We start from the raw sequence: 18,819 nt of genomic DNA, 5'->3' as shown, positions 1-18,819 counted from the left end.
GGCTTTCATGCCTAAGGTGGGACTTGAACCTGCGGTCTCCTGCTTTCCATCCTGGGGTCTTAACCACCAGACCAAACCACTTAGCCACCCTTTCCCTCTCTTCCTTTCTTAGATACCCGAACACGATCCATGGGAGTGCTAGTGAACTCTGCAAAGCCAAAGTCTATACTCCTGTAAAGGTGAAGAAGCCCATGGAAGATTCAGAACCCTTGTTCAGAAAGAACCTCCCACAAATGAAGCTGGAGCCTCACGGCCCCCCCGGGCCTCCCACTTTTGTGGGCCGCAGAGCTCACACAGCCAAGTACTACATTGTCAACGAGCACCAGCCCCGCAAAAAAATCCTCCGTGCCACAACTCGGCTGCCAAGGAACGTCCGGTTAGATGAGGCAAGTGACTTCGTGGAGTTGTATCCACGTCACATCAGAAGGTACGTGGTTCGAACGCCCCGCAGGGCCTACTCACCTCATTACACTGAGGAGGAGGAGGAAGAGTACGGAAGAGGGGTCGCTAAGCAGACTCACCGCCCACGGTCCCTGTCGGACCTCCGAGCCCCTCCTCGCTTCTACGTTGGGGAGTGGACCGACAACCAAGTTCTGCCGAGCAGGCCTCTGGCGAAAATGCACTACAAGTCTTGGGAAGATGGCTTTGGGTTGACTTACGGCAGGGGACCCCATCCTCACAGAAAGATACACCTGAAGAATATTGAATTTGACCAGCATTATTCAGAACACCCTGGCAAAGTCAAGCCCAAGCCAAAACCGGTTCCTTCTCCCACCGAGTCCGATTCCATTTCTCCTGAATCGAGCAGCGATCAGCCCACCAGTGGCAACGATCAGTACATCCAAGTCATTCCCAGCAAGGAGAAATATCTGAAACCAGGAGCGAAAGGAACCCCCCAAAAGACAACCTCCGGCATGGAGTTGAACCTGGCCGAAATGAATGACCTGATATGCTCCAGTGTCTAAAGTGGGGAGAAAAGTCTGCAACCTTTGAGAACTGTAAACTTGAGGTACCCTCAGAGCTCTGTCAGGCACCCCTAAATCCAAAATGCTTCTGCTTTGTGTAAGCATTGCTACATTTCCCTTGAGGGTGAATGTTGCGTTAGCTCCATTCTAGTAACGTTCTTCCTATTTGCTTATTCTTGGCTGAATTATCCTCGCTCTATCATTATGCCGCAATAAATGACCATTTAAAATCATCTTTAACAAGCATAGAGAAGAAGCAGATCCCACACTATGAATCTCGGTGTATTTAAGTAATGGATTCTGACATCAGCAGGCCAGCTCGCCAGTTAAACCTGCCAGTTCAGTTATTCTGCTCACTCCAGTTGTTAAATAAACAGTTTGCATATGGTTGAATAATCAAGTTTGATTGATTTATTGATTAGATTTTTATCCTGACTTTATTACTTTGTAAGTAACTCAAGGCAGTATGAACGAACCTAATATTCCTTCCTCCTCCTATTTTCTCCACAACAACCCTGTGAGGTGGGTTGGGCTGAAAGAAAGTGACTGGCTCAAAGTCACATTGGAACACCGTTATTCTGTCACCCCTGGTCCATTTTTTCTCTAGACCAGCTGGGGAATTCTGGGAGTTGAAGTCCTCCGGGCTTCAAGTTGCCAAGGTTGGAGACCCCTGCTCTAGACTAGCCAAATCCAAATCATCCTTCTTCATATGTCCAAATCCAAATCCTTCTTCATATGTTTTTGCCTGCAGGCTTTTAATCACCCTAGTGGCTCTTCTTTGCACTTTCCCCAAAAGCCTCTTCGCCTCTACCCTATCCCACCCTGCAAAGTTGTTGTGAAATCAAAATCTGAGGAAAACTCACGGACTCCGTCCTGCTCCATCCATCCATAGCCCCAGGAGGAGCCACCCAAAACACCAAGTTGACGGCCAAAACAGCCTCGGCTTCCTCCAGCGCAACTGGTAGGCAGAGTGTTCTCGTCCTTGGGGGTCGGGCCATTCATCCCAACCCGAATCCTGCGTCCTCACGATCCTTTCCCGAGCGGCGCGCGTTGGGAGAAGCGGGAGGCGGCGCCGCGCTGATTCCTCCGAGCGAGGATGGCGCGGCGGCTCCAAAGGGAGGCTGGCCCCTTTTCTGGGCTGGCCTTAGCAGATTTTTCCCCGTCTCTTCTTCCTGATCCTCCTCCACCGTCGGGCCAGCCATTCCCAGTCCAGCCGGGAACGCGTCACCGTCTCTCGCCATGGAGTACCAGCAGGCTGCTCAATGGGCCGCCCAGCACTTGGAGAGCTACCGGAAAGATCCCAGCGGCTGGAGCGGCTGTAAGCGATCGGTAAGCCGGTGGGGAGTGGGGGGCGATCGCGACCACCGATTTTCCCCTTGAGGAGGTGAAGCAATGCGCTCCTTTCTCCTTGGGAAGAAGGGAGAGATCCGCCGCTGGCGATAACGCTCAGGACCGCAAGAGGAGATCCGTGGCGGAAAGCGCTCCAGCCCGCAAAGATCACACTTTATTAATTTATTATTAAAGATTATTCATTTTATGTGCCGCCCGCCTACCTCGCTCTCCAAAGCAATGCCATCTCCCTGGAAGCTGAAAACCAGCTTTTTCCTCTTCTGGTTTTGTAGATTTTCAATCGGCGGGGAGAACCTGTTTTCGCTTAGGGGAGAAGTTTAAAACAAAAAACTTCCGCTTACCTCCCCTGCGATCTGAAGGGATCCAGCGATCCCCTCTGGTTTCCGCAGCATCTCCTTTTCTGCTGGGAATATGTTTCCCCGTCAGATTTGAAAGGTGAAATCTAGCCAGCTGGAGTTCCATTCACTTTCAAGAGTCTAGAATCTAGATTCCGTTTAACAAAGAGCTCCCCCGTTTGGGGAGTTAGTTTGCCTGAAATGCATTATAATGTTATTTCTGATTAAAAGTCACCATTTCAATGCTACTTTTTCCTAGGAATAGTCACAATTGGACTTTGTGGAGTTGCAATACCCCTCCCCCTTTCTTGCTCTTTATAGTCTTCGAAAAACACCCACAGGCCATCAAAATGATTTATAGGAGTTATTATTTATTGTGGTTTGTTTTTTTTACTTGGTTTGTGCCTGAGTGCCCAAGTCAGTTTTTGACTCCTGGCAAATGCCTGGAATACTCCCTCCAATTTTCTTGGCAAGGTTTTTTCTGGCGGTAGCATGCCATTCCCTCCTTTCTAGGGCCGATAGGGACTGGCCCAACATCACCTAGCTGCTTTAGGGACTAAGACTGAATTAGAACTTGAGTTGTTCTTCTTTTCTTCTCCTTCTTCCTTCTTCCTCTTTCTCTGCTCCCCCTCCTCCTCTTGTTATTTTATTTTATTTTATTTATTTGATTTGCCAATTGTTTACAAGATAATAAGTATAAATGTATACATAGTTGTGAATACATGAAATGGGTACATATAAGAAAAATAAAAGAAGAATAAGAGAAACAATAGGACAGGGACGGTAGGCACGTTGGTGCGCTTATGCACACCCCCTACAGGCCTCTTAGGAAAGGGGTGAGGTCAATAGTAGACAGTCTAAGGTTAAAGTTTTTGGGGTTTGGGGAAGAAACTACAGAGTCGGGTAGAGTATTCCAGACATTGACCACTCTATTGCTGAAGTCGTATTTCCTGCAATCAAGTTTGGTGCGGTTTACTTTGAGTTTGTATCTATTGTGTGCTCTTGTGTTGTTATGGTTGAAGCTGAAGTATTCATTGACAGGTAGGACATTGCAATGTATGATTTTGTATACCATGCTTAAGTCAGACTGAAGACGGCGTAATTCATTATTATGTAATTCATTATTATGATTATTTTAGATTTTTATCCTATCTTTACCGCTCTATAAGTAATTAGAGGTGTCAAATTCACTCCTTCCTCCTCCTATTTTCCACACAATAGCCCTGTGAGTTATCTTGGGCTAAGAGAGCATGACTGCCCCGAGCTGTGTCACTATTTTGTATTACAGTCCACAAATAGTTCAAAAAGATACAGGTAGTTCTCTCTTGACAGCCTTCATTCAGTGACCATTTGACATTTACAACAGCGCTGAAAAAAGTTATTTTTTATGATTGATTTTCACACTTTAACAGCTATTGTAGCATCCCCATGGTCACATAATCAAAATTCAGACGCTTGGAAACTGGCATGTATTTATAACAGTTGCAACGTCCTGGGGGTCATGTGATATCCATCTTTTGCAACTTTCTGATGTTAATGGGGAAGCCAGATTCATTTCACAACGGTGTAACTAACTCAACAACTGCAGTGATTCACTTAACAATTGTGGCAAGAAAAGTCATAAAATGGGGCAAAACTCACTTAACGAATGTCTTGCTTAGCAATGGAAATGTTGGGATCAATTGTGGTCATAAGTTGAGGATTAGCTCCACAGAGCCTTTTGGTTGCAACAGAAACACTTGAACCAAATCCAGAATTACTCATGTTTAAAGAAGGTCTATTGAAAGCAGTGAGAAAAGTTAATTATGGCTAATGAAAAATCTAGCTGCTTTAAGCAAATATATATTTTTTACTTGACACGAGACAAGCCTTGTGGGTGTTTAAGTCTCTTAGCATTACTTCCTTAAATGTATTCTTAACGTAAGCAAAAACCATTGAAGTTGAATAAAATTCAGTTTCGGCATGCAACAATAGTGCAGCTGGTTGTATCTGATTTTTTAAAAATGTCTTTCTAGAATAACATCACAATATCTTGGAGGCCTTCCAATGTATTTCGTGGAAACCTGTAAGTAAAATCACAGAAGCAAAACAACATTTAGGTAAATTGATATTTGAGATGCCACTTCTGTCTTATTTATTGCTAATTTTAGTTCTGTGCTTTTAAAATGTGAATAACATAGTCAATAGCTGGTAGATGAAGCACAAAAAGGAGAAGTTCCAGTAATGGAAGAGAAGAAAAGAAACTTCTAAGCAAGCTTTCCATACATACCAATCATAGTTTTTTGTTATTTTATTTTTTTCTTTGGAGAAGAAAGTTCTAAACTTCATGACAAAGAAGAATATTGTGTAACGTAAGGTATGCTGCAAACTGATTTGCTGCCTCATACAGTTATAAAATAGCTGATCTTATAAAGCATGACTTGTCCCAAAGATATAGAAATGCACCAGTCCCTAGAAAGCTTAATGATGATGAAATACAGAACTGTAATGTGTATTTATTTAAGTAACTGAACATTTTGCTTAGGTGAGGTGCTACTTTCTTCAGTGTTCTGTATAAAACAAACACATTTTTCTTGCAATTTAAAAAGCAGAGAAATGATTGGCACGCTAGTGTATTACATGCAGTGGTACGTTCACTCATTTTTATTTATTTGAGTTTTATCCCACTTTTGTTACTTTGTATGTAACTCTAGGCGGTGAACGTACCTACTATTCCTTCTTCTTTTATTTGATTTGATTTGTCAATTGCTTACAAGATAATAGGTATCAGTATAAATATGAGTAAGAATACAGGAAATAGGTACGAATAAACGGGGACAAAAGGACAGGGACGGTAGGCACGATGGTGCACTTATGCAGGCCCCTTACAGACCTCTTGGGAATGGGGTGAGGTCAACAGTGGATAGTTTGAAGTTAAATGAGTGGGGGTTAGAGGATGTAACCACAGAGTCAGGTATTGATCGCTCTGTTGCTTCTATTTTCCCCACAACAACCCTATGAAGTAAGTTGGGCTGAGAGAAAGTGGGTGGCCCAAAGTCAGCCAGTGGCTTTTGCACCCAAAGTGGCACTAGAACTCACAGTCTCCCGGTTTCTAGGCCAACACCTTAACTGGCTCCATGTATTAAGGATGCCCAAAATGCAATTTGACTTGAATAGCACCCTTCTACTTCATTCACTAAGACTTTCTCTCAATCTTAATCCTTCTCTCAAAAGGTACAGAGCAGAAGGAATTTTAGCTGCAAAACCAAAGAATGTGTTGAAATGCATCGTGCCAGAGACTGGTGGACTTAGAGAAAAATGGGATGACAATGTGACCAAACTAGCAGTGGTTGAATCCATAAATAATGTAAGTATAACATGTCTTTATTTATAGCCAGAAACAGCTAGGAGAATAAGATGCTATTTGGGAACCAGAACTGGTTATTCTAGGGTAATTGGAAAGTGAAGAAATTCCTATTATGTTTTGGGATGTAGAGAATGGTGGAAGCATTGATGTCTGTTTGTATTGTGCTAAAACTGTGGTGGCTGACTGGCTATGTACTGACATTGAGTCTGCAAACACACTGGTTAGGTAAGTATAAGAAAGAAAGAGAGAGAGAGAGAGAGAGAGAGAGAGAGAGAGAGAGAGAGAGAGAGAGAGAGAAGAAAGAAAGAAAGAAAGAAAGAAAGAAAGAAAGAAAGAAAGAAAGAAGGAAGGAAAGAAGAAAGGAAGGAAGGGAAGGAAGGAAGGAAGGAAGGAAGGAAGGAAGGAAGGAAGGAAGGAAGGAAAGAAAGGGAAGGAAAGGGGAAGGGAAGGGAAAGGAAAGGAAGAGAAAAACAAAGAAAGGGGAAAGGAAAGGAAAGGAAAGGAAGAGAAAAACAAAGAAAGGGGAAAGGAAAGAAAAGGAAAAACTTTTCATTTCGGACTCCTTAAACTTCTGGTTTCTTTTTTATACAGTTGCTAAATTGTGATCATCCAGTCCCCCTTAAAATCCAGTCTATGTTTATATTTACCACGATGTGTGATGGGTTGGATGCCATGCTATATGGGTACCATTTCTGATTAAATTTACTTAAATGTCTAATGTGTAGAAGTATGCTGTTAGCTTTGCCCTTGGAATGAGAAGAGTCTTAAACATCCCTGCCCCCTTTGTGTGCAATTTCAGAACGTTTGTGTCCTGCGAACAACCACACCTTCGGTTCTCATGAATATGATCTCTCCAAGAGAGTTCTTAGATGTGGTCCTGGTCCAAGAGAATGAGGACGGTTCAAAAATGACTGCTGGTAAGCTTGGTCCAATCCTTTGGGGCACTTGTTTTCTTGGGACTGGCTTACAGGTTGATAGCCAATCTGGCCATTCAACTGTGACCACCGTGTGACCATCAGTGAATAGAAAAAGCAACCCAAGAACATTCACTTGCACAGATCTTTGACCCGAGATAGCTTTTGCCAGCAAACTTATCTTTGATTCCTATGCTGTTGTCAAGTGACCAATGTGACCATTAAAATCCTCCCCTTCCCAAGGCTGCAAGCTTTTCAAGGGAATGGAAAAACCCAACAGTGGTCATTTTTCCTCTCCTTTTGCTTGTCTTCACTTTGGGAGGGGAAATGAACGGACAAGCCATGACAAAGAGAATCAGTCACAGAGACAAATAAATGTTTGATAGACACTGGGGGCGGGGCTGTTCGCTGTGCCCCACATCATTACACACGATGCAAAATCACATAAGTCATGGATGATGTCAGATTCATGTATAGATAATGTCACAATGGAACTTCAGCGAGTTCCCTGCAGTCACTCAATGGTGAGATGAGCAGCATATAAATGTAATAAATAAAATAAATAGGGCAATCCTTAGCAGGTGCCCTAAGATACCTTCCCACACACTCACACCTCTGTGGACTGATTTACTTTGTTAGTATTCATCAGAAACAGCAGGCATTCAACCCAGTCCTAGAAGAAACTCTGATGGGTGTAAAATAGTTGCTGTGATTTGGGTGCCTAATAAATACAAATGCTTTTCCTATCACTAGGGAATCCCCATTTTGATTTAAAAAAAACACTCAATTTTTATTTTCAATGTTCCTCCCTCATAGCAACCAATGTGGAACATCACCTCAGTCCACCTCAGCCAAATTACGTGAGAGGCCTGAATTTTCCCTGTGGCTGTTTTGTCATTCCTGTTCCAGGGTAAGACGTATGGAAATACTTGATGACACCACCCTGTAGGCCAAGAATGCTCGAGGGTTTTACACACCTTTTGCTGTTGTTGTTGTTGCGAAATTAGAGCTTACGCAACACCCTAAGCGAACATCCGCCAGGCAGTGTAAGGGAGGTGGTTTTTCTACAGGAAGTGGCCAGCTTCATGTGGGTACATTTAAGAGTTATTTAAGATGTGTTTTGCTTGTTTTGTTGTATGCCATCAAGAGTCACACTCTGAGATGGGCAGCTGGATAAATCTGACAAATAAATAAGAAACGAAAGTGTAGATTTTATACTTTGCACTAAAAGCCATTTGGGCAACTGTTTCATACAAGAGTTTATTACAAACTCATGTTGCTGAGATTGATATGGCTTGGAAATGAATTATGGATGCCTCCTCCTCCAAGATATATAGCTTCTGTTTTCTTGAAGATGATGTTCTAATAGTGCAGAAGCATGGCAAGTAATGGATGAAAAGAAAATAAACTGAGGAGGAAGAGGAACAGTGCATAAAATGTCTTCATGGTGCCTCATGTGGAATTAACACCATCATGCAATCCAGCGATTACAAACTAATAAACACATTTGATGCATGTGTCAAGTCATGCCGTTAGTGTTGAGGACAGCATCAGGCACATCTCAGTATCATCTCTAATCTTCCAATACTCACTACCACATTTCCAAGCAAAATCCTGGTCCAAAGCCACCTGTCTTTTATGTCCCTCAAGAAGGCACGTTAGGTCTAATAAGCACCTCTTTGTAAATAAAGACAGTATTTTGCAGCAGGGTCAACTTCCATCTTACCATTTCCTTTCAAAGTAAACTAAAACCAGTTTTGCAAAGGGCAAAGAATCAGAAGAAAGAAAAATAAAAGAGAAACGGCAGTGGGAGAGATAGTCAGAATCTGTGGCATGACCCATTGCTAGTTGTTTTTCATCTAAACAAAACCTGTACTGGATGAGACAGAAGTGTTCTTGGTCCTTCATGTTGGTCCATGTCCTACTCAGAAGCTTTCTAAAAGCATCCTGTCTGAGCCATAAACATTTGCAAGATTATTTTATTCCAGTAAAGTTTTGGTTTTCACTGCCTGTTAGCCGAGATGTATTATTGCTTTGGTCTTCCAAGTCAACCTTGATTCCTGGAGACTACCTGGACAGTTCATGCTGTTTTCTTGGCAACATTTTTGGAAATAGTTGCCCAATCTGGGATTGAATCACACAGCTGGCTTTGTGCCTAAGGGAGGATTAACAGTTAAGTTTCCCCATGCTTTCTTCTTGCACCTTTAATCTCTATACCAAACTGGTTTTCACTGGAGATAAATGCCAATTTTACTTAACTGCTTTCTATTCTTTGTTTTTGTTTTCTCTGCAGGGATCCAAATAAAACCCACCTACTCAGTTTCTTTCAGACTGATCTCGGTGGCAGCCTTCCACAGAAAATCATTGAATCTTTCTTTCCAAGGAGCATAACCGGGTTTTATGGGAATTTGGCTAATGCAGCTGTCACATTAGTAGTTTAAGCTATATTCCCTGTCTCTCTCTCTCCCACTCCCATTCTACTTCTAGTCTCAAAGGGAAAACATACTGTAGCTAGGCTGTATATTAATAATACTGAGACTGTACGAGTGCTTCCTGGGGCTGAATTCAGAACTGTGATCTGTTCCAAAGGATGCACATGAATTTCACCTTAATTTAGATGGAGAACTTGTGAGCCCAGGTCTAGAATTAAATAGCACTTTATTCACACTACTGTAGTCTGACCTTGCTAAGGACTCTGAAAAGAAATGAATTTCTCTGGGTTTTGCTTTGCAAGATAGACTTTCAAACATAAAGACACCTCAACAGAAAAGAGTCGGACCGTAATTTGCTGTTCTGGCATTGTTCCTCTGTAAATCAGAAAAACAAGTAACAAGACCTGATGCTGTGTATTTGCCAAATTCCACTGGTTGCTTTACCTTTCACAATGATGACAGCATCACTTAGAACTCCTGAGTTTAGATCTCCACCCAGGTACCTATAAAGAGTTCCCTTCATGTGGCCTGGTTGTTTTGAGCCAATAAGGCATTTCCTGTTGAAGTGGAAAAAGATGCTAAAGAAACCACATTTGTTTTTCAAATGTTCTCCTCCCATATCTTCTAAATAGCAAATACCTACTTGCATTACTTGCCTGCATGGCAGGGGAAAAAACATCCTTAACTGACTTACAAGCCTTCCAGTAGGAAGAGAGATGTTTATGCACAGAAACATCTTAACCATAGAGGTAAAATGTGGTTATGGTAAATTTTGGTTGATTGTGGAACAGCAGGTTGTCAGAGACGATGCTTAACAAGAAACCGAGGCAAACATCTGCCAGTTTTGCAATATAGATCCAGTTTAGAGAGAAGGAGCTCTGGAAACACATCTGCTCCATGATTCTGCCTTCATAAACTCTCTCTACCTGCTTCAGATCTCAGGCAATAACATTTTCTAAACCATAATTGGTTCTGATGCGCTTTTATACATTACAAATAATAATTAAAAAAGAGTGCTCTGAAGTAACTCTTGGTTTTGTCTCTGCTTGGGTTGAAGCTTGCAGCAGCTATTTCTGAACTGAGTTCTTTTTTTGGGGGGGGGGGAGAGATAATTGTAAGTAAATGTAACATGATTAAAAGAACAATACTTTATTGGAGGAACAGGTAAAAATGTGGTTTAAATCAAGCTTTCCTGATCCAGCAACCAACAATCTGCAACCAGTCCAAAGTGAGAGAGATATGCTTTCCCAGTGATGGAAATGTACACACACTTTTACACACACTTGTAATCCCAGGAATGGTCAACAAAGGCCTGACATCCAAGATACACCCTCCAGGTTGCATCAAAGGAAGGCACAGGCCCTGAAACGGATCTCCACACGTTCCTGTGTTTGCTTTCATACTTGTTAGGTAATCAAGGCCCAGTTAATTAATCCCGCTATCTCCTCTGCCAGCAAACCTTCTTTCAGGGCTGTGCCCTTTTGCTTTTGGCAAAATCCTTGATTCATTCGGGCACAGCTCCTCACAGAAACTTTTAATAATACTGCAATCAGAAACAAGTGAGCTGTTTACATTGGCCTCGTCTCCACCTTTCTTGACATTCTCTTTGTGAGAATGGACCGTTGAATCAGCTGCAAAGTAGGTGTTACGGGCAAGGGATGAGTCCCTAGTTTGGATCATAGCAGTTCCAAATCTCTTTGAGCATGGCGACTATCGTGGCCCCCTACTCCTCTCCGTGGAGAGAGGAAACCGTTGCAGCAGCCACTGAGTTTTTCCTCCTGATGATGGCAGTAATAAACCCATCTGGTAAGGTCCGGATGATATTCCAAGCTTCGAAGCGGGTGAGTCCTTGCATCAGATGTGTGTGCACCTGCAGCAGCTCATCTCCAGGCTGAACAGGGGGGTTGTGTTGGGGGGTCATGCCTGAAAGACGCAAAGTGTGGTGTTAGCAATGTGTGGGAGGATAGGAGGGTGTGAGAGATATCAAAATACACACTGGTCATTCGTGGGTATCCAGAGAAGGAAAGCAGCACAGCATCAATTTGATTGGAGCAATGCAAGAGTCACTGGCCATGCTACCACCTGCCACACGTGTGAGTTCACAGAAGCCTGGCACTCCGTAAGCAATTCCATCAGTGGACACACATCAACCTACAACCAGCGTACAAACCCCTCAGGATTCAAATCCATTGTACAGCCAACCGGTGACTGCACCGACCCTCAACCAACTGCCCCAACCAGCATTTCACCACCCAGTGACCCTCAGGTGATATGATCTCCCCATCACAAGACCCTCTCCTGATGTGACCCTCACCTGACCTGACCTCCTCATCACAAGACCTACTGACCACACAAAGCCTTTATCAGTAGAAGAACACAGACACAGATGTCCTCTAAACTCCACCCAAGTGGTTACCTAACCTGGTTACAAAATGTTAGGAAACCAACTCACAAGCTTGGAGAACGAACCTCCACCCTCAACAAGCATTTTGACTATGAAAGGTGTCTCCAAACCACCAACAGGTTAAGGATATTAGAGAAGCCCTGAAGCTGGGACCAGACTTTGGGTTCATGTGGCCCAGTCTTCCATTCCCATCAAGATGTTCCTAGGAAGTCACCTGAGCAGGTGATAATAGTAACAGCATCCTCTCGCGTGTTTCCTAACAAGTGGTATGCAGAGGCAAACTGCCCAGGGTCACTTTTTGGCTGGGTGGAGTCTAAATCTAATGAGCCAATGAATTAAACAAATGAACCATTTCCATGCTCTTAAATGTGCGGTTTGAGAGGGATCCATCACCAGCGCCATGACTTTGCAATAATGGCAAACACATTCTCCATTTGTGTGACCTTATATCACAAGAAGAGGTTGGCACACTTGCTTAGGGGGACAGCCAAGAAAAGAGTGGTTTCATTAAAAAGGGGGAAGTATTTTATCCAGGGGTGGGCTTCAAACATTTTAGCAAAGGGTTCTCTGCCTGGTTGCTGGGTGGGCGTGGTCTAGCCGGCCTCCTGCACCACCAGGGGGGCGTTTTTGCTCTCCCAGGCTCCGGAGGCTCTCTGGAAGCTGGAAACTGGTGGGCGTGGCCTCGTCAGCCTCCTGTACCACCGGGGGCGTTTTTGCCCTCCCCAGGCTCCGGAGGCTCTCTGGAAGCTGGAAGCTGGTGGGCGTGGCCTCGTCAGCCTCCTGTACCACCGGGGGGCGTTTTTACCCTCCCCAGACTCTGGAGGCTCTCTGGAAGCTGGAAACTGGCCCATTTCCAGGCATCCTGAACTTTTGGAAGGCCTGTTTTTCACCCTCCCCGAGCTTCAAGTGCCCTGTACTTACCTGCATCCAAAACAGGTCATGTGGGGACTCCGGGGAGGGGAGGGTGGGGCCAGCCAAGAGTGAGATTTGGGGGGTTCTCCGAACTGCACAGAATCTTAACTAGGGGCTCTCCTGAACCCCTGTGAACCCCAGCAGCCCAGCCCTGATTTAATCTGCTATTTACTGCAAAGGTTGGACTCCGTAGTCTGAACGGTTCTTCTACATTTCAATGTGCCCAAAGTATCTTGTCCTCAAAATGACCATCCAATTGTTCTAGTCCATTCACATGTTTCCAGTTGAACATTTCTAGGGAAGTTTAAATGTCTCCTCTAGTTTGTAAGTGACATATTTCTCCTTGATAGCATCTGCAGTTTGCAAAAATGTCACACCTACCAAACCACCATACCTTTAAAAAGCCGGCTGATGGTGATTGGTTTGTCTCCATGAATGGAGCCTTTTCCTCCTTCCAGGGTGAAACCTAAACCTGCAGATGTCTTCTCCAGGGTAACCGTAAAGATCAGATCTTCTGGTGCTGCGCCAAAGCAGAATTTTGTTAGTAAAAAACTAATTCATGCCATCATGATGCTACAGAAAACCACCAGTTTAGCCTGGATAGACACATTCTATACTGGGCCACTAATAGGATCTCAGTTAGTTTAGAGGGATAATAACCTGACTTGATAACAATCTATGGACAAGTGATTAGAGCTCATAGGTCCTTGTGTGGACCCTAACCAAGCCCCTTTTCTTTTTTGAAGTTCCCAGAGCTCCCTTTGGATATAAAATGCTGAAATCTGGGGTGCAAAATTTAGAGATGTCATTTAGAGATGGGAAACTTGAAAAGTTTAATGGAAGTCACCAAAGAGGGATAAACGTCACTCTGAAAGGGAGAAGATTTTGAAAGTTCTGTCCTAAAATCTTGGAATCTTCTTCATACATTTGGATCACTGCCCTCCTTGCTCACTGGAAATTTTAACTTTCCAAAAGATCTTAGAGATTAATTGCCCATTGTGCCCTGGAAGAATCAAGCAAAGTGTGAAGAATTACCTTACCTGTGATTCTTGGGTTTTTTTGCAAAATATTTTCTCTATATAGCAATAGCACTTAGACTTATATACCGCTTCACAGTGCTTTTTACAGCCCTCTCTAAGTGGTTTACAGAGTCAGCCTATTGCCCCCCAACAATCTGGGTCCTCATTTTACCCACCTCGGAAGGATGGAAGGTTGAGTCAGCCTTGAGTCTAATGAGATTAGATCTGCCAAATTGCACGCAGCCAGCAGAAGTAGCCTGCAGTACTCACTCTAACCACTGCGCCACTGTGACTCATATCACTTGTGTTTCTCTTTCTCTCTCCCTCCCTCCCTCCCCCATCCTTCGGTTTTCCCATAATTCTATGCCAACACTTCTTCCTTCACCAATTTCTTTCCATAGATTGTTTTGAGATTCTTTCTATTGAAGACCACAAAATTGCATCAAGATACCTTCTGTGCATACACTTCGTCTTTAATCCCTCTCTATAGTACCATCAGGGCCCCAGACTCACTGGAATCCATTGAAGTTTCGCTTCCTGTTGATGTGGTGGACTCAAGTGTGCCACTTTGGGTGCCCCATTCTCTCTCTTTGGGTCTTCGTGTGACAATCACTGCCAGCCTGAGATGCCGTGCTTTTCGCAAGATCTCCAGCGCTTCGCTATGAGTGGCACCCTTGAGAGATTTCCCATTGATCGATAAGACTTCATCCCTCTTTTGGATAGTTCCTTCCTGAGATGCTAGGCCGCTGGGGAAGACTTTGTGAACCTGTTACAAAAAAAGACATATAGTGAGGAAGCTTCCTTATCAGTCTTTCATTTACATTGTGAGAAGTCAGGTGGGTGAGATTTTTTTTAAATTGCAATATATATATATATAATTTATTTATTTATTTTCTTAAGTTTTCACGGGTATTTATATGTATGGTATTCAGCTTTGTTCGGGTATTTTCCCACGTCGTTATAGTTGTGCTTTTAAAGTTGTAGCAACATTTCGGCAGAATCTCATCTGCCATCATCAGGCTTGTGTATAGTGTTCGTCTGTGAGTCAAACTTTCACAGCCGTTTCGGTTTTAAATGTGGTGCTAGCCTACTGCTGTGCCAGAATGGTTTTTTCTTCATCCTGATTGGTTGGGAGTCTTGGTCTGTGTTTATTGGTCTTGGAGTTTGCTGTGTTCTGCTTGATTGGTGTTTCTAATATCTTCTGTCTGTTTTGTAGCTTTTTTCGTCTTGATTGGCTGGCAACAATGTGTTTCCTGTATTGGAGGCTTTTAGTGCGGCTTGGCTCCGAGTAAACGGACGGCTATCATTTATTAGGAAGCTAGGTTTCATCTGAGTGCCTGGTTGGGGTGTGTTTGAGCTGTAGGTATCAGGGGGGTCTGTTTGTGCCCAGGTGTTTGCCTGGCTTGTGGTGTGGAGATTTTTTTTGTTTGAGAGTGCAGGCTTCCAGATAATTGACAGTCTGGTGGAGTCATCTCTTCTATTCATGCTTTCAGGTCTTTTTTCAATCTCTATGGCTTCTCTGATAATTCTGTAGCTGGGGTTTTCTATAGTGGCTAGGGTTTTGGTGCCATTGAAGTTGATGCTATGACCTGTGGCTTCCATGTGTTGGACTAGTGAGGAAGTGTGTTCCAGCTTTTTGACTGCATTTTTGTGTTCATCCAGGCGGGTGCTTATTCTTCTATTGGTCTGTCCAATGTATGTGGCCGGGCATGATGCACAGGGGACTTCGTATATGCCTTGGTTTTCCAGGTCAATTTTGTCTTTGGGGTTTCTGAGGATGGCTGCTATTTTTCTGTCTGTTTTGAAGGCAGTCTTGATGTGATGCCTGTGTAGTATCTTACTGATTTTGTCTGTTGTACCTCTTATGTAGGGCAGGACAGCTGTTCCATAGGTCTGTTCATCTTCTAGGTCTCCATTATGTCTCAGTGTGTTTTTGTGGATCAAGCCAGTGATCAAGCCAGACTGCTTGCACTGGCACAAAGCCGAAAGCACCAGCCTGAGGATGGCGAGTGGGACCTCGCTGAAATGTCGCCAAGATACTCTTAATCTTACATGAGAAAAGACCCGAACGCACCTAGACCTGCATGTATGTATGTATGTATGTATGTATGTATGTATGTATGGTATTCAGCTTTGTTCGGGTATTTTCCCACGTCATTATAGTTGTGTTTTTAAAGTTGTAGCAATGTTTCGGCAGAATCTCATCTGCCATCATCAGGCTTCTGTATAGTGTTTGTCTGTGAGTCAGACTTTCACAGCCGTTTCTGTTTTAAATTTGGTGCTAGCCTACTGCTGTGCCAGAATGGTTTTTTTCTTCATCCTGATTGGTTGGGAGTCTTGGTCTGTGTTTATTGGTCTTGAAGTTTGCTGTGTTCTGCTTGATTGGTGTTTCTAATATCTTCTGAAGAAAATGAAGAAAAAACCATTCTGGCACAGCAGTAGGCTAGCCCCAAATTTAAAACAGAAACGGCTGTGAAAGTCTGACTCACAGACGAACACAATACAGAAGCCTGATGATGGCAGATGAGATTCTGCTACAGATGTTGCTACAACTTTAAAAGCACAACTATAATGACGTGGGAAAATACCCGAACAAAGCTGAATACCATACATATAAATACCCGCAAAAACTTAAGTATATATATATATATATATATATATATATATATATATATATATATATATATATATATATATATATATATATATAAAATGGGGCTTTCTTTCTTTAAAGACAGACAAGTAATAGCAACATCCTAGAAGACAGGAAAGTTTTTTTTTGAATTTGTTCATGTGGTGGCAAATAAGCAGGAAACTTGTTCTAATAGAGAAAATAAAAAAGGAAGGGAGGGAGGGAGAGTGGGGGAGGCAGGTTAATATGATAATACAGAATATGACTACTTGGTTTAAATTTCATTATGTGCAACAAGATCAAGAACTAATATGGGTATAGTAGTGGAAGTGCTGAACTAGGAATGGAGAGTGGGCTTCCAGCCTTCTGATTATGAAAGAGTCCATATGAGACAGGAACCAAAATTATTCTCACAAAGGGGTTTACCTATCAGGAAGCCCCTCCCCACAATAAAATAAACCACCCAGCAGATTACTTACAATAACAGCTTTGTTTTCAAGGTCTATTCCACCAGCCAAGCTGAACCCAAGGCCAGTCCCTTCTTCTTTATGCAGAATCGTCACATGAATGTCACTGAGTTGCTGTGCAAAGCAAAGCAAAACAAAATAAATAAATGGGGTGGGGTGAGAGAAAGAAGATCCTGAATATTGCAAGTATTAAAGCATTCCTGATATATTTATCCTCAGCTTCTGCTTGAACGCATCAAGTGAAAGTGGTGCCCCCACCTGGATAATTGAATCATTGCTAGGAAATGGATGGATGGAAGGATAGATGGATGGATGGATGGATGGATGGATGGATGGATGGATGGATGGATGGATGGATGGATGGTAGGTAGGAAGGAAGGAAGGATGGATGGATGGATGGATGGATGGATGGATGGATGGATGGAAGAAAGGAAGGATGGATGGAAGGATGGATGGATGGAAGGAAGGAAGCATGGAGGGAGGGAGGGATGGAAGGAAGGAAGAAAGGATGGATGGATGGAAGGAAGGATGGAAGGAAGGAAGGATGAAAGGAAGGATGGATGGAAGGAAGGAAGGAAGGATGAAAGGAAGGACGGATGGAAGGATAGATGGAAGGATAGATGGTTGGATGGATGGAAGGAAGGAAGGAATACTGATACTATTGGCTCTGCTGGTTGAGAGGGATAAAGATTGTTGTTTGAAATGCTCACAGATTCCAGGTTAGCAGAGGTTATTGGAAAAGTTGTCAGAGACTTGCCTTTAGTGTTGCTTCATCCAAAGATTTCACCTCCTCTAGAAGTTTCTCCAGTTCTTCAGGAGTGAGGAGAGAGATGACCGCTTGCCCAGAGGTGCCCAGGGTTGGAGACGGACAGGCTTTCTTCTTATCTTCCCTCTTCTCTTTGTCTGGGTGGTGTGCTCCGTAGTCTCTCAACTCAGAAAGGCTAGACAGTTTGGGAAGAGGAAACAAGAAATGCTGAATAAGAAGCAGTTGGGTTCAATTTGAAACTTCTTCTTTTCATTCTTCTATTTCTCCTCCTCACTACAGTCAAGTCATTTTTAGACTCCTATTACCACCAACTCACTTGTGCTTTTCAGATATTCTCTTTTTTGTTTAATTCACTTTTTAGTGCAAAAGGAAATATCAGACTATCTAATATCTATTCAGAATATCAGAATATAACTGAATAGAGAATGGATGTTCAAGGTCAAAAACTGGATTCTATAGGTTCTTATTACAGTGTTATAGTCTTCTTACTTGCCCTAGCAAGTAAATATTTGAATTCAGAAATTGGGACATTCAGCAAACCATACTTGAAACCAGCAATGGCTTTACAGGGTACACCAGCATCACTTTCAATTCCTCAAAATAATTTCAAAATAATTTATGATTGTTTTCCAATATGCCAATGTCAGAATGTTTGGAGGACAAAAATTACAGTCCTTCTTCTAGCTGTTGCCCCTTATTTTCACCCTTCAAAAGACAATAAAATAAATGCAGAAATGTTGTGGTTTTGCAGAAATATAATCATCCTTCCATATTCTTACTCCATATCATGCATTTCTCCTTCTTCCTCTCCCTCTCTCTCTCTCCCTCCCTCCCTCCCTCCCTCCCTCCCTCTCTCTCTCTCTCTCCATCTCTCTCTCTCTGTCTCTCTCTCTCATCTATCTATCTCACCATTTATCCATCCATCCCCCAATGCTTGCTATGAGGAACAGCAGAAAAGCTGCAAGCATTTTTCCTTTCAACGCCTGAAGCCCAGAACGTGAAATTCCTGCAAATTGGAAAACAAACTGCCCACAAACTCCACAAAGCTGCTGCAGTTTAAAGAATCGTATATTGTGGCTTTAAATAACCCACAATTGAGCCAGAAATAAATCATCTCGGCTCCCAAATACAGCCAACCTGGTGGCATGTCAGAGCTGTTTTCAGAGAGACCCAGAATCTTCAAAGTTGGAGAACTCATGAAGACTGAACCAAGCCAGTCTATATTTCAGGAAATACTGACGAGTCTTTGTTTCTTCTGAAACTCAGCCTCTTACATC

At 43.0% G+C, this 18,819-nt stretch overlaps 3 protein-coding genes across 3 annotated transcripts in view; 2 read left to right on the top strand and 1 right to left on the bottom strand.

The window, feature by feature from the left end:
• The window catches only part of TMC3 (transmembrane channel like 3), a 44,408-nt gene extending 43,043 nt beyond the window's left edge, over positions 1-1,365 (top strand). Inside the window, exon 22 of the mRNA XM_087972862.1 lies at positions 113-1,365. Coding sequence (XP_087828988.1) covers positions 113-965 — 853 coding nt within the window. The 3' untranslated portion in view covers positions 966-1,365. The remainder of the gene's footprint in view (positions 1-112) is intronic.
• A 636-nt stretch (positions 1,366-2,001) lies between these two features.
• Positions 2,002-10,369, top strand: STARD5 (StAR related lipid transfer domain containing 5). Its single transcript, XM_026677053.2, has 6 exons — positions 2,002-2,294; positions 4,666-4,715; positions 5,864-5,996; positions 6,796-6,913; positions 7,727-7,820; positions 9,204-10,369. The coding sequence occupies exons 1-6, from the start codon at positions 2,205-2,207 to the stop codon at positions 9,349-9,351; spliced, it is 633 nt and encodes a 210-aa protein (XP_026532838.1). The 5' UTR covers positions 2,002-2,204; the 3' UTR covers positions 9,352-10,369.
• Positions 10,370-10,475: 106 nt separating this feature from the next.
• The window catches only part of IL16 (interleukin 16), a 36,424-nt gene continuing 28,080 nt past the window's right edge, over positions 10,476-18,819 (bottom strand). Inside the window, exons 17-21 of the mRNA XM_087972612.1 lie at positions 17,534-17,717; positions 16,789-16,890; positions 14,191-14,443; positions 13,053-13,178; positions 10,476-11,265 (exon numbers count right to left, since the gene is read on the bottom strand). Of these exons, the coding sequence (XP_087828738.1) occupies positions 11,066-11,265; positions 13,053-13,178; positions 14,191-14,443; positions 16,789-16,890; positions 17,534-17,717 (865 nt within the window). The 3' untranslated portion in view covers positions 10,476-11,065. The remainder of the gene's footprint in view (positions 11,266-13,052; positions 13,179-14,190; positions 14,444-16,788; positions 16,891-17,533; positions 17,718-18,819) is intronic.

This window comes from Notechis scutatus, chromosome 11 (genome assembly GCF_049901735.1).
Source record: "Notechis scutatus isolate UNSWTSFEM ecotype Mainland chromosome 11, rNotScu1.2, whole genome shotgun sequence".
Taxonomy (NCBI): domain Eukaryota; kingdom Metazoa; phylum Chordata; class Lepidosauria; order Squamata; family Elapidae; genus Notechis; species Notechis scutatus.
The sequence above is the reverse complement of the archived record's forward strand: the minus strand, read 5'-3'. Positions and strand labels throughout refer to the sequence as shown.

What these genes read in the sequence shown, in the direction of transcription:
- STARD5 (XM_026677053.2), top strand. Translation starts at nt 2,205, where the DNA reads ATGGAGTACCAGCAGGCTGCTCAATGGGCCGCCCAGCACTTGGAGAGC. An exon ending in GGAGCGGCTGTAAGCGATCG is followed by an intron (nt 2,295 to 4,665) that starts GTAAGCCGGTGG and finishes ATGTCTTTCTAG; the next exon opens with AATAACATCACAATATCTTG. An exon ending in TTTGTCATTCCTGTTCCAGG is followed by an intron (nt 7,821 to 9,203) that starts GTAAGACGTATG and finishes TTTTCTCTGCAG; the next exon opens with GGATCCAAATAAAACCCACC.